General features: G+C 40.0%; 2 protein-coding genes across 4 annotated transcripts in view; both read left to right on the top strand.

The window, feature by feature from the left end:
- Nucleotides 1–375: 375 nt before the first annotated feature.
- Nucleotides 376–3,783, top strand: LOC122632423 (G kinase-anchoring protein 1-like). The gene is made up of 6 exons (XM_043819172.1): nucleotides 376–1,066; nucleotides 1,549–1,614; nucleotides 1,906–2,140; nucleotides 2,247–2,504; nucleotides 2,577–2,731; nucleotides 2,816–3,783. Exons 1-6 carry the CDS (start codon nucleotides 815–817, stop codon nucleotides 2,846–2,848), a joined length of 999 nt encoding a protein of 332 aa, XP_043675107.1. The 5' UTR covers nucleotides 376–814; the 3' UTR covers nucleotides 2,849–3,783.
- A 1,555-nt stretch (nucleotides 3,784–5,338) lies between these two features.
- Nucleotides 5,339–15,643, top strand: part of LOC122632577 (formin-J-like) — a 17,860-nt gene continuing 7,555 nt past the window's right edge. The window contains exon 1 of one of the 3 annotated variants that reach the window (XM_043819549.1): nucleotides 5,339–5,359. In XM_043819549.1, the coding sequence (XP_043675484.1) occupies nucleotides 5,354–5,359 (6 nt within the window). In that variant the 5' untranslated portion in view covers nucleotides 5,339–5,353. Of the gene's footprint in view, nucleotides 5,360–12,528; nucleotides 12,836–15,643 lie in introns of those variants that run through there. The other 2 variants (XM_043819548.1, XM_043819546.1) reach the window with 2 other exon arrangements.

Below are 15,643 nucleotides of genomic sequence, written 5' to 3'. Positions count from 1 at the left end.
GGGGTTTCCAATCTGTGCCTTAATCTAATTTCATCTCGCAATTGCATCGATTATTAGCACTCGCCGATGTAACGTTCAGAATCGGACAATTTTTTAAGATTCATATTCAAGTTATATCTGTCTGATGTATGATATATAGGCTATTATAATTCCGAGTGTAAAGATACGATTGAAATCGATAAAGGTTTTATTTACGTTTTACATATATCGTAGTATTCATAATTTTTATGATTTCCTACGAATTTTGAGAAGCTAGACAATAAAATTGTAAAAGTATCAATAAAGGATTTTAATCGTTGAGTAGTACGATTGGAGGAGATAAATCGATAAATTCATAGTCATTAACTGATTGTTTTTATACTACGAAATATATAAAATGTGTTATAAAAAGAAAGAGAAGAAGAAAATAACAATTCAATTAAAGGCAGAAATAAGATTAAATTTTCATTAGCAACAGTTGGCAGTACTGTGTCGCCGGGCGGGTAAACTATTAATTAGCTGTTTGTACCACCAGAGGCGCTGATTTATTACGTCGACATCACTGCTGGTTTCCGGTTTGCATAGTCGTACGTTGCGATCGAACTTGGTTTTTTTTTTCTAGCGTTCGCCATAAATTTCATTCTACGGGAAACAACGCGTGCTCTGTTAACGATTTAACGATAATTAAAATACCGTGCGTTACGATAAGTGAAAATAGGATAATTTGATAATTATCATAATTATAATTCATAAGGTACCGGAAGTTATATCTTTCTTTCTTCCTCTTTTTATCTTATTCTCTCGTTTGACTGCGTGAATTTCGTAAATCGTAAAAATGGCGACCGCTGTCCCGTCGCGATTTGCCGTTCTTAGTATCGAAGATGACGATTATAAGCCAAAGAAGTCTCAGAAGAATACGTCGGCCGGTAAAACGAATCAAAAGGGTAAAGGTGACAAGTCGAAGCAACAACAGCAGCAGCAGCAGCAGCAGCAGCAACAACAACAACAACAACAACAAGAACAACAACAACAGCAGCAGCAGCAGCAGCAGCAGCCGAAGAAAGATGACAAGAAAAAGCAAAGCAAGGTAAGGCGCGTATTAGCCTCCTTGTTGTTTCTTTCTGTATAAAATATTTCTTTCTGTATAAAATAAAAAATCTTTTTTCTTTTTATTTATTTTTTTTTATCGATCAGCAATTTTGTCGATTTAAGCGATTGGCGATTTTTATTATTCTTTTTCCATACACGTTGTTCTTACAATTTCCCAACGTTTATAATGAGCATAGCCAGTATTGGTTAAACTTAAGTGCAGTTTTTTTTTCTTTCTTTTATTTTCTTTTATTTTATTTCGTTTCTCTTACGTTTTAGACATGTTTGATTGATTTCATGTTAATGTCAACGTACGATATTGCAAGAACAACAAAGACGAACTATTATGCCTTTGAGAAATGTTAAAATAAAGTGAAAAGTAATTTTTATTGATTTTTGCAAATCTCGAAGTCAATCTTGTTTGTTCCTCGTAAGTTCTGTGTATATACGTTATCAAAATTCGATTATTGTATATTTCAGGGAAAAAAGAAAAAGTCAGCTAACGAGGAACAACAATGGGAGCAGTGGAAGCAAAAAGATTCTATGGTAATGAGAGTAGAAACATATATATGTTATTTAAAATTTATTTGAAATATTCGACATAAATCTCTGCTTCTAATCCAATTGTAATGCAACTACAATACAATAGTTCTCATTTGACTATTGTATACGTTTATGGAAGATCATTTGAAAAGGTGTTAATTATTATTCGTTGTTAAAATTTTGAGCAAAAAACCATGAACTGTTAAGTCGTAGTGTTGAATCAAAGATTTTGTTTCAGTAGTCGTGTATTTATAAGTCTTGTGTGTTATCACGTCCAATTGTGATTTCCTTAAGGCTGTCGAGGAAACATTTGAGCAAGATCTGCATCAAGCCATCTTGTTATCAAAATTAGATTATGAAGAACGGTTAGTAAATGCTGCAAAAACTGAGAAGGAACAGGAACAATGTAAGAAAGGTGGTAAAAGGTCGAAGAAGGCAACCATGTCATTGGAGGAATTCAACAACATGAAAACAAACACGACGCAAGTTCCGGTTATAACGTCCGAATCAGAAGAGAACAAATCTAAAGGTACGATACTTTGAGAAAATAGAAATGTCTGTGATCAATCGGTTTATGCGAAACATGATCGAAATGGTTTAAGCGAACTAGGTCATGGGATTAATAATTGCTACAGAACTAGATGCAGAATTCTTCAAAAGGATTGACAAAGAGGCAAAGAAAGAAATTACAAAAGGGAAACAAAAAGACATGTTGAAAGCACGATTAAACAAAATAGATGATGATATTACATTAGCACAGTTAAGAGTGGAAGTGGAGAATAGGGATAAGATAATTAGTCAACTCAGACAAGAAGTCGAAACGCTTAAAAAGGCGCTAACGCAGGTTAAAGAAAGAAACACGAAACTTTATCAAATCCTTTCACACGGGGAGAGTAAGTTTGATTTTATCCCATGTCTAAAATATTTTACAACTAAATAATATCGATTAATACGACCATTTTTAGTGAAGGACAAGGCATCGGTATTAGCAGAGGTAGCGAAATTACAAGAGATTCGCGACGAATTAACATCGGAAGTAGCATCTTTACATGCACAACTAGAACAAGAAAGATCCAAAACTCGTACGTCCAGTGTAGATGTTAAATCGTCCAAACAAAGTGTAAGGATATGTATATAGTGATCATTTGTTCTAATTGTAATTCGTTATTTACAATGAGAAATTTTATTGTCCTTTATTTTTCAGAACAAAAAGAGACTGGCTAGCGAGAATGCCTAAACTATAGTATAATAATGTCAAGCACTATGATCATGTGGTGTAAAGTTTTTCACTTTGAAAATAATTATTTTAACAGCTTTGAAAAAAATAACAAACGATATGATCTCGTAAAAATATGTTTTGTATGAAACACTGAGCAAAGTCGATGAATGTACTTTTATTTTTGTAGCTATGTGAAACCATTGTCGATCAAAGAAAAAAAATAATTTAACGAAAATGCTTCTATGCTTATATGTATAAAACTTTTTTGTAATTAATTTTTTACATTTCTATAAGATATTCATGAAAGTTATAATATAATTACTAAGTTTTCTTATTTCTTAAGTAAAACATTCACAACCTAATGTCAGATAATTAGGGCTCATTTCGAGCTGACAGACAAATTTTTATAAACGAAACTTTAAGATTGTTCTTCCATAATAAGATTGATTGCCTGTATAATAGCTTTATCTTCTAAATTGTATACTGAAATATACCACATATTTAAAAAAGAAAAAGAAAAAAAAAAAACAAAAAATATAAATATATTACTTGAAGTATTTTGTAATAAATATGTTCGATAAATATTTCATTATATTTTTTAATGGCCTTTGTTTAGATTTGACGTTAAATTAAAAATAATATCAATATATTATTAAAATTTTACATTTACGTTCAATTATCAATTACAAATGACTTGCAAAAGACTATCTTTTCAAATAAAGTTCATTTGAATTCGCGTAGACATATCACAGATATTTGAATTTGTAAGGTGAACTTAAAAAAAAAAATATTTCCTATATATAAAATAATTAAGAATATTACATTTAGTTTTATATAAATATTCGATTAAATGTGTAGATGATTCGAATACGGAAATCATTGTCAAAAGAGAAAGAAAATAACGCTCTTAATCCGTTCCAAACGTAAACAAATAAAATTGTAATAAAATAGCAGATACATGTGTGATCATTTCACGATAACGTACAAATAATTTTTAATAAAAGTCGCTAATCGTTTTTAATATTAATTGTAATAACAAAACGAATGAATTTTTCGAAGGAAGAATATCAAAAAATAAGCAATGCATCGTGTATACGTAATCGTAAATCCTATTGAAAATACGGCAACTTGTTACTTTATAAAGGATGTGCCTTTTGATTATCGATGTCTTCCTGTGTCCATTCTTCGCCTTTTCAACCATTTCCATCGGTGGTTCGTCCATTCGCACGGTGCTAAGCCTGATCCGGATTACGCATGCAGACGCGCATTTTTATAGAAATTTTTTCCTCGCTTTCTCCACCCCACCTCACTGCGTCCCCAATCTCCCGCTTCTCCATATGAATTTTTCTCGACTCCACTCTCGACGGCTTCTCCGTGCAGTTCAATATATCGCACTTCGCATTTCCAATTCTTTTTGTCACCGAGTCCTATCTAAAGTTCCCTTAAAATTGTTCTATTTTTCGAAAGGAAGAATTACATTTATATATATACACACACGGACAGATATGTATATAATATATATATATATATATATATATATATATATATATATATGAAAGTAAATAAAAGTAAAATCAAGATTAAATAATGAAAGTTCGCTTAGGAATTTATTCGTACTTTATTATTTCGACGACCATATAAGCTAGAAGAAAAGAAAAATCAGAAGACGAAGAGGAACCGTAATCGATCGGTGCGTTTAATTTTCACCGGAAACCAACGTCGAGGATCGACCTAGGGAGAAGCATCTATTCAGCTTTCGACTGAAATCTTGACCAATAAAAGGAGCATTAGCGCTAAGTGGACGCCTCGCCTACTCGGTCATAGTCCTGTTTGCTACAAGAGCTGAGGGTGAAAAGAACGGGGGATGCGGTTAGCGAGAGATATAAAGTACCACGGAGATTAAGCTTGTTCTCGCACCCTTCGCGTATTGTGAACTCATAAGGACGGTACTTCGTCTCTTTTCTTTCTTCTTCTTTTATATATATATATACATACACGCAGATACACACACACGCACACACATATGTTACATATAATTTGTACTTTTTTGCCTCGAGAGAGTAACAGAATAAGATATGTATATATATATATATTTATTTATTTATACATATATACATGTTATATTAAAAGTAGTCAAAAGACTCGTAGGACGATTTAGTAGACATCGACTTTTGCGTTGATTTTGCACAAAGATCACGCGATTCGAGTTTGTTCTTCGGAAAGTAGCGCGTCTCTTTCGAAGCTATCGCTTCGTAAGAGAGAAGAGAGGGCAGATGGGAGGTGGATGTACAGTGTACTGGAGAGAGATAGAGAGAGAAAGAGAGGGAACGAGATCGAGGGTAGGTTTTAGGACATGGAGTGACGAGGGTGGTGGAGCGGTGAGGAAGGGGAAAGGGTGACAGTGGGGATTCATTATCTGACAGTCTATTGTCATTCCTACGGGCTGAGATTTTGCTCGGGCCAGGAACACCGCAGCAACGGCAGCATCATCCGAGTATACTTGCTCGAGTATGCGACGTATGTATGTATGTATATATATATATATATATATATATATATGTATATATATATCTACATGTTTCAAAAACGCGTTTAAAATGTCAGAGATATTTTCATTTACCATTGCGTTTTAACGTAAGTTCCGCTATTTGCGAACTGTACATATACCCATCTAGAAACTATATAGGTTTAATAAAACATTTTATAAGATTTATAACGGGACCGATGTAATCGATATTATCTCGTATTAAGACTCAATTTGAAAAAGTAAACGCGAGACTTTGATAACTTCTCGAGTTTGTGTAATCTCTGAGAAGGGAGAGAGAGAGAGAGAGAGAAAATGAACAAATGCTTGAGCGTTAAAAGAGAGCGAACGGAAAATTAATCCGAACATTAGGCAGGAAAATTAAGGTTCGAGCGCGAACAACGGCGGTCTCTCGTTATTACGATGTTATTCATCGCGTGTATCCTCGGTATCATTAACGCTCCTGCGAGTGTACATACATACACCATTGCCCGATGTGAAGTGTCGCCTATGTCACCCGCCAAGAAAATTGAGACTAACGAGGAAGGCATTTCTGAACTCACGAAGGGTTTCCTTCCAACGATAAAGAAATTCCTCTTGGAGACTGCATCCCTCATCCCCCTTCGCCATCGCAGCCTCTCCCCTCACCCTATTTCTTCTCTCCACCGTTCCCTCTTTTTCGTCGAAATAACGAGATCCTAGCTTAGGTTCTATCCTTCATCGCTAATCTCAGAAAAATCTTATATTTCAAGATCAAGAATATCAGCTTTAATCTTTCTGACGTTTCTACCAAAAAAAAAGGGTCAGAACGTTTCCATGACGTCCTTTTTGATCCGTTTCTGTCGGAAAGGAATGAGGAAAAAAAAGAAGAAGAAGAAAAAAAACAAACAAACGAACAAATAAAATAAATAAATCGAGAACGGGATTGCGAGAAAATTTTGTAAACGTTTCCGTTTCCATTCCGGTTCCCGTCGTTTCTCCGTTTATGCATTATATCTTTGATTTTAAAAGCATCGGCCGCAAACTCGTGGAATATTTTTACATCGAACGGTGCTCGAGGATGCATCCACACACGTAGAACGATTAAAGTTTTAGAAGTATCGATTTCGTGGCGTTACCGTTGACAGACAGAGGGATCGTCAAAGAGCATAATAATTACAGCGCCCGCAGAGAAGAGGCTCAACCCTTTGTTCTATAGTCACTTTGCAAAAGGGGGCTGCCAGGGCGCGAGAGGGATGCTCGCGGGAGCGAGCGAGAAACGAAACAGAGGGAGGTCGTGGCTCAGCGAGAGAGTGAAAGAGAAAGAGAGAGAGAGAGGGAGAGAGAAAGAGAGAGAGAGAGCGAAAGCTGGATAGAAAGAGAGAGACAGACAGAGAGAAAGAGAGGGGGAGAGAGAGAGAGAGAGGAGAAAGCGGTTGCCGCTGCTTGGAGAGCATCCGTTTCAGCCGCGCCATTATGTAATTGATCTGAGCTTTCCGTACGCGATCATCGTGTAATGCATTCCCTGGTACTCGACACGTGCGATTCCACAGAGATTTTTTTCTCTCCCGAAATCTCGGAATATAGAGAAGTACCGGCCCTTCTATACCGGCTACCACTCCTTGATTCCTTCCATCCCCTTCTCTTTTTCTTTCTTTTTCTCTCCCTCTCTATTTTTTTCTCTTTCTCAAGTAGCAGAAGCAGCAGCAGCAGCAGTAGCAGTAGCAGCATCATGATATAGGTGAAAGGATTACGAAAGCTGCCAAAGGCGAGACGAAAGGTCAAACGATTTACCTACGCCGATGATTTTGTAAAAATCCTTCAAAGAAATCCTTTGCTCTTTCCAATTTGTCTCTTCCACCTTGAACGTAGTGACTCCCACAAAACACTTTCGACGACATTCTCTCTCTTTCTTTTTCTCTCTTTTTCTCTCTTATCGAAATCGAAGCCGAGGTTTTCTTCTTTATTTCTCCCTTCTTTTTTCCTACCCATCATCGGAGGGAGAGAGAAAGAGAAAGAGAAAAGAGAGAAACCCAGAAAAAGCAGAGAGATTATAAACGATTTTCAGTAGCGTAGTAGCGATCAAAAGCTTTGCGGAAGATTCCTGCAAAATGAAAATATCGTCTGCATGTGTGTCAAGTACGAGATGTTCGAAAGACTCCGCGGCTTATGAAGGCCGATTTTGTATAATTGACAGAAATTAATACACACATACATAGGCAACGATAATCGGTCCAATCAATTAGAACACGACAAATGCAAATCCTTTTACAAGTTAATCTTTCAATGTGTTCATGATTATCATGCATTAATATTATTCATTTCGCCGTGCCTATATTTTCATGACGTATTCACGTTAATTCCTTTCACAGTAGAAAGCCAAATTCCGTAAAGACAATCGAATTGGAGATTATATTATCGATGGTCATTTTGTTTCACTCTTTTTCTCTCTACTTTTTCTCCCGTCCTCTTCCTCTTTCCTTTTCTCTCACCCTTCTGTTCTCTCTTTCTCTCTCTTTCTTTCTCTCTATCTGTCTCTTTATCTCTCTCTCTCTACTTTCCAAGGATAGATATTTAATTAAAGTTGTTTGCGCGACCAAGTTCGGGAACTTCGGGGATAACTTAGTGGCAGGAAACAGCGAAGGAACCATTTAATTGTCCTCGCATTAAATGCGTCGCATAACTCATGGATTATCTTCTTCGTCATCGTGTCACCGGAAGCCGATATCGGACGATGTTCTAATACACGATAAAAGTTTCATAACGAGAAGGGATTCTGAGAATGAACTTTCAAAGGGTACGGCCAATCTCATTTATTTATTTCAAAAGAATCTAACTTCGTTAACCGATTATAGATTTTTAATAATATTATCGATAATTGACAGGAACATAGAGGGATATTTCCTTGTGAAAATCCCTGAGAAAAGCTCAAACGTTGTGGATGATGCTTTAACTTGAGAAAGGAGAAGCCGAGCGATCGTATAAACGTATTCGTGTCAAAAGCAGCTCCGGTCGAGACCCGAGTTATCCTCTGACCTCGCTCCGTCATCTCCAACTTAGCTTGCTTCTCGTTCGCAAGGCCAAACCGATTTTCTCTCTCTCTCTCTCTCTCTCTCTCTCTCTGTCTCTCTCTCTCTCTCTCTTTCTCTATCTATCTATCTATCTCCCCCTCTTTCTTTGGCTTCTCATATTTTTTCACTAGCACATTCGACGCGAAAACACTTCGATATGATTCGACTTGTCTAAATCGAAAGATGGCAAGAGATCAAAGAAATATGGAATAAAGTTAACGTGCAACTTATCGAATCTTTTCTTTTTCCTTTTTTTTTTTTGCTTTCTTATGCTCCACCGGCAAAGCTTATCAAACGAATATATGCACATATGCAGATACGCATATATAAATATGTATACGTGTATCAGTATTTTTCTATCGTATTTATTTTCTTTTTCGTTTGTTCGTTTATTCGTTCGAGCGGAAGAGAAACGAGATTCGGAGAAAAATAATCTGACGCATCTCCCCATCCTCCTACTCGGTTCGCCGATAGAAAAATTTTCTTTCGTTCGTCTCGACGTATTCCTGCTAACGTTGGAGCTTGATACTGAATATCCTATAATACGCGTTTGGATGCGGATCCCGAGAGCGCGATGCGTTAGCACGTTTCGTCTACGTTCGCGCATTCTATTTTCACGGAAATTCTCTTTCCACATAGGACACAGGCACGCTCTCACTTCTAAAACGATGCAAGTCGCGCATTCCGCGAGCACTTCGCACTTGAGGTTCACCGTGATAATGCTCCGACTGCATCCACGCGTTACTCTCGCTCTTTTAGTTGAAAACGCAAAGTATAAAAGTTTGATTTAGCACGGTGTATCGCACCGCTAAGAGCGCGCGCACACGTTTATCGTTTAATAAAGACTTTTCGCGACATTTTTCGCGACGAACGCGAGCTAAATGCATCGGTGAGATAAAAACGTTCAACCGTACGTAAGTACGTATATACGTAGGTATAGGTACGTACTGTGAATATCATACCTAGCTACGTTACTACGTACGTCGGGAGAAGTGTTAATTTAAAAGAATTTAATTAAATCGCGAGAGATCGCTTCGAATTTTCTGACGAAACTACGCGTACGCTCGCACTTTATTATTTCGTACTATTACTACATTCTATCGAATTAATGGGAAACAGATGTTATGGGAAGGATAGACAAATAGAAATAGACCAAACATTTACTTTACTTGTTTCGCAGAGCAAATCAGTATTGGCAATCGCCTCTATTTCCAAGGTTTACCATGTTATCGAATCAAATGGTTATCAATAATTGCTATCGAATAGAATGTACCTTTCTGGGATAATCCCTTTTGCTTCTAAGCATTTTCGTAAGTTACAAATAGCAAAATAGAATTCTCATTCAAAAGGAAATCGAACAATTCCCCTTGCTCTTGTATGTACCTATCAAATGCCTAGATGCACGATGAAAAATGACAGAAGGGAATAAAAAAAAAAAAAGGAAAGAGAAGGGAAAAAAAGGAAAAAGGAAAAAAAAGCGGAAAAAAAGAAAAAAAACGGAGGAAGTCAGGTTGGAACTCATGGAATTCGGTTCCGCATTGAGAGCGTTAAATCGAGTGGAACGTTGTCCGCTACGTTACGTAACACAATGACCGAGCGTTGATCGCAGGAGAATCTTATTGTAAAAGGGGAATCTGATTATCGATACGATATCGAGTACATCGACTGTATTATATTCCTTCGATATCGATAATGGATCTTAGCAGCAGCGATTCTTGAAAACGCTTGCGACGAAGTTTTGAAAAGTGTAGATATCTATGTAGATGGATTCTACACATATTCGAAAAAAATCGTATATTCGAGGTAATCTTACTTATCCTAGATAGACAGGGTCAATGTCCAGTTGGCTACTACTACTCGACGATACTCGCCAAGTATCGGGCACAATAATTCGTGTAATATCACGAGCATGTTACGGACATGGCCATAACATAGCTCGTTACTACACTTGGCACCACGGTTGGTGTAGAAACGATATGTAACACGGTAAAGGCAAGAGAAGGACACGAGAGAAGGATCCATAGGTGGACGCATATCCGGCAACCTGCCGACGAGGGTCCCGATAAAGCGATCCGCGATCCTCTACGCGTAACGCATGACGTATACTCACGCACCTATACGTTCGTATGTACGTTTACGTATATAGAACGTATTGTGCATATAGATATATATATGTACGTACACAGGTGTGGGTCGCGTTAAGTGTAGCATAGCTCAGTCGAAGCTCACCCCCTTCCAACAGCTTCCATCCCAGTACCCCCTCTCTCTCTCTCTCTCTCTCTCTCTCTCTCTCTCTTTCTCTTTGATTCTATCCTCCTTCCCTGTCGACCACCCCCGCATCGCCGGCGTCACCAGCCTGGCAGTCGCATCATATCGCAAACAAAAGACGAGCGAGCGCGCGCCACTCATCGCTCGCGCTCGATGCGACAGCGAGTGACGTCCTCCCTCTCACCGCGTTTCCTCTCTCTCTCTCTCTCTCTCTCTCTCTCTCTCTCTCTCTCTTTTCCTCCCTCTCTCTCTTTCTCCCTCTTCTCCCAACTTCGATGGAGCAAAAGAGAGAGATAGAGATAGAGATAGATAGATGGATAGATAGATAGAGAGAGAAAGAGAGAGAGACATCCACCCTTCAATCCACTCTGCCTCCAACCGGCCTCTGTTGTCACCCTCCCCACCCTTTCACGATTCCTACCGACTCTCTCTTTTACCCCCACGCTTCCTACCTACCGGCCTACTACTCTCCTCTTCCCTCGAATCGTTCTCTTTTCTTCCCCTTCCACGATCCGTTGCTTCCCTTACGCCCCTAAAACTCGAACTCCACTGACTGTCGTGCGAACGAGCGAGCGAGCGAGCGAGCGTGCGAGTGAGAAGCAGTACAGCATCGACGCACACGAGTCCAATGCAGACGTACCGGCAGAGCTATCTCTTGTTATCACCAGTTATTTGCATCCCTTCGGATAGATGCTCGCCGCCACTGCCGACGTCGTAGTCGTCGTTGTTGCTGCCGCCACTACCGAGAGGCAGCCACAAGAGAAAGAGACGGGAAGACTTGCGAGGGGGTTGGGAGTAGAGGGTGGGATTGCTGGTGATGTGCTGCCGAGGGACGAGGAGAGGCTTGAAATTCTCGGGAGCTTTACTTCCCGGGAATATTACACGCCCCGCCGTGAGCACTCGCCGATTCGAGTGATTCCCACCCCTTCTTCTCTACCTTTACTCTCTCTCTCTCTCTCTCTCTCTCTTTTTTATTTTCTTTTTTTTCCTTCTTTCTCTCTATTTCCCTAACAGTTTTCTTCTTTTCGCTCGAGCTAGCGGAGCATCAATGTACACCGCAAGCTTTTTCTTTTCCTTTGCCTCATGAATTTCGACGACGGAGATCCGGCCGCTTTGTTTAAACGTTTAACTGGTTGCCTCGAGTACAAGAGAGGAGACATCTTATTTTTTTCTTGCCACGTACATTTCACAAAAGTTTCGTATATTTATTCGTAGATTAGGAGAATTCGTCTGTTTTTTCTTTTTTTTTTTTCTTTGCTCCTTTACCTAGTTCGAAAGACTATGGATTTTGACCGCGACGTCGAGGGATGGAAACTGGATCGCCAAGACACGTGGGTTTGCCTAGAGTTAAAGCTCTTCCATTAACGTTTGAAATATCGTTAAGATTTTTTTCTAGAAAAAAGGGTAGATATTCTGTTAAGTCCTCAAAGAAACATAGTAAGTAGATGAATGGGTCTTCATTGAAGTCCTGCGCACGAAATAGATATTATCAATACCGCTTTTGCATAATCGAGCTTCTCTCGATTCCGAACGGACGAATTAATTCCGCATGGTTTTCTCCTCTCTCTCTCTCTCTCTCTCTCTTTCTCTCTCGTTTATAAGATTACAAGTACTTAAGTACCCGATCACAGAGGACCCTTCGTTCGTGGTAGATGAGGGGAAGGCGAATTCGAAACTGCTCTTTCCTCGAGAACGTCGTCGACATCGTTGGAAAGCGTATTCCGATTTGGGAGAGCTCGCATCCTTCTCAATGTCGTCGCGGTTGATGGAAAATATTTCGGTCGACGTCGAAGGCTCGCGGAGAAAAAGAGAAGGACAGGAAGAAGCGAGTTAGAGAAGCTAGCGGGGTGGGAGAGAAAAGAGTAGGGAGGAATGAACGGTGTTTAAAATTCCCGTGAGGCTTCGCGGTTTCGCGCTTCGTACAGAGGGGGTACGAGGAGAGCGTCGTTCGTGGGGAGCCAGTGGGGGTTCGAGTTTGGAGTCGGCTCCGCGAAGGGGTGGTTGGAGAGTCGATGGAGAGGCGTTGGAGAGCCGCTGGAGAGGCGCTGGAGAAAGGATGCCAAGGAAAGCGAGGAGAAGGGCTTGCGCGTTCGAAGTCGACAGATTGCCGTGGGGACAAATAGAAGTGTATCCAGTCGCCAAACGCGACGAGGCGAATTTCGGGTAAATTGTTTTCTACCCCTTTCTCTCTCTCTCTCTCTCTCTCTCTCTCTTTCTATTTCTCTCTCTCTCTTTCTCTCTCTATCTCTCTCTCTCCCTCTCTCTCTCTTTCCCTCTCTCTTTCACCGTCTTTTGCTAGAAATCGTGAGAGAGAGAGAGAGAGAGAGAGAGAGAGAGAGAGAGGACGAGTAGAATGAACGGATAGAAACATAAAGATAGAAAGAGACAGAGAGAAATGGAAATCTCGGTACCCTGAAATCGTCGATTTAAATTTAGGGTGTTTGCCCGCGGGATGAAGTACCCCTCCGAAGTTCTGCACAATCACTACTACTATCACGGCCACCACCACGATCGTCATCGCAGTCACACAATTTCCTTCGTTTCTCGAGTCTTCTAGGTTCATTGCGTTCCTCGACGAAGCAGTATTGTGTGGTTTAAATTTTATCCTAAAACCATTGTTATTGGGTTATTTTCTATTGGTCAAGAGTATCGAAACTTGTATCGTTGCTGAAGAGCAACGATCATCCTCTAACGATTACCCGAGTTTTGAAACATCGCGTATTAGTACTATTTTAGACTGTACTAGAGATGAAATTGTTCGAGTATTGTATTTCATGGCGATGGTTCTGAATATCGATTGTAAATAAACATGATATGCTTTGTATATCCAACGTTATACATTATTCATAACTACGTTCACGGCTCTTGCGGAATGAAGAATGTTATATGAAAAATCGTCCTTTGGAATAAAAAGATAATCGAATAATAATTAATGAGTAGGTGACGATTACAAAGATTACCCGCATATTCGGGTATATTTGCTCGATTGTTCGATGTTTGTCTCTTTGCGAATGACTCTATAGCATTTCCGATTCAATTCAGAAACACGTGTTTCTAAGCCCTTTATATTTTATGATACCTTCTGTACGATATCAAAGAACGAGATTATGGTAATAATGTTTTATAGCAAAAAGGTTCGAAATTTTAAGAAGCATGTCCTCTTTCATTGAAATACGATCTTCCGGTACGAGGGTACGATGACAAGCTATACGAGTGTTTTCACGGTTTACCCTTTGTAGCCGACCAATTAACAACGTTCCACGACGACGCGTAAGTGAGGAGGAGATTCCCACGTGCCTGAAGCTTTTACCAAAGAACGCGTAAGAGGTAGGGTAAGAGTCCGAATATGTAAATAATTAATATCGTATATCGTCAACAAATTTTCTCTAAATTACACATTCTCTCTTTTTAAACGTATGCTAACAAATCTCGTAGACGTCCTGTTGCTCTCCATGTTTTTTACTCCCTTGGATGATCGTTTGCCTTACCTTGCCAGTTAAATATCCTACAAAAATAAGATACCACGACTAGGTTCTCTAAGCGACTCCACAAGATTGTTCAGTTTAATATCTCATTGAAAAATATTCTCTCAAATTCCTGATTTTTTCCAAAGACTTCAATCTATCGAAATTCCGATGGAAAATATCTTGCATGCTTGTAAAAAGCCATTATATTTCCTAAATCCTACAATTCCTTAACAACCACAATGGTACATTAACTAGTTGGAGAATTAAAAAAGGAAAGGAAAAGCAGTTAGGATAACGCGAGTCATTACATGGCGAAAAATCTTTAGCTCCTTTCATCCAGCATTAAAAATCGATATTTGAAGCGAGTTCGCAAGCGATTCCTCTTTTCAAAGTGTAAACACACCACCGTCGACGCATCTGTAAAACGAAACGGAATACGAACAGGGAGAATCTGTGGAAGGGGTTGAAGAATGGAAGAGTAGGAGGAGGAGGAGGAGGAGGAGGAGGAGGAGGAGGAGGAGAAAGAGGAGGAGGAGGAGGAGGAGGAGGAAGAGGAGGAGGAGAAAGAGGAGGAGTACGATGACGAAGGAGAAAGGAGAATCTTTTGGCTATATCTGTTTTCCACTTTTTTCGCTCCCTCGGAGAGCAACGGAGGCAGTAGCAGCAGGGGTACAGCACAACCCTCTCTCTCTCCTTTCACTCCCCTTTTTAGTACCGCCCTCTCTTTCTCTCCCTCTCTATTTCTCGTTTCTTGTTGCTCCTCTCCGTTCAGTCTTTCTCTCTGTCCTCGCCTCGAAATGTGGCATTCAACAGGGCTTCCACGGTGCTTGCGGTGGTGCGGATTCCGCGCCGGTTTGCCGCGGCGCGGGGATGCAATGGGGAAATGATGCGCAGATTGGCCGGATCATCTCAAAAACCACCACCCTCTGCCTCCGGCTCTCCTCCTACTACCGATCATTCCCCGTGATTCCTCCCTCTCTCCTTCTCTGTCTTTCTCTCTCTTTCTCACTCACACATACGCGCGCGCATATACACACCACACGCGCGCACACACTAATACACCCATACACGCACACATACGTACACACTCTTGTACTGGCAGCCTCGTTCGCGCTCCCGCCACCACCGACGCTCGTCAGGGGTGGAATACAACCCCCACTGCCAGAGTCGCCGTCGAACAACCACCCTGCCACGGCCGCCTGCCACGGTTGCCTGCCACGGTGGCCGACGACGAGTGACTGAGTCCTCCGATTATTATCTCATTTGCCGGCACGAGCAGCACGCGGCAGTACACCACCGGCCTTTCTATATCTCTCTATATCTTTCTCTTTCTCGTTCCAGTTATCGTTATCGTTATCGTTCTCGTTCTAGTTCTCGTTCTAGTTCTTGTTCTTATTCGTTTCTTCTATATATTCATTTTCTCTTTCTCTTTTCTCTTTTTTTCTCTGCCACTTTTTTCTTGTCTCTCTCTCTCTCTCTCTCTCTCTCTCTCTCTCTCTCTCTT

Source organism: Vespula pensylvanica, chromosome 10, assembly GCF_014466175.1.
Source record: "Vespula pensylvanica isolate Volc-1 chromosome 10, ASM1446617v1, whole genome shotgun sequence".
Taxonomy (NCBI): domain Eukaryota; kingdom Metazoa; phylum Arthropoda; class Insecta; order Hymenoptera; family Vespidae; genus Vespula; species Vespula pensylvanica.
This window is presented reverse-complemented; position numbering and strand designations above follow the sequence as displayed.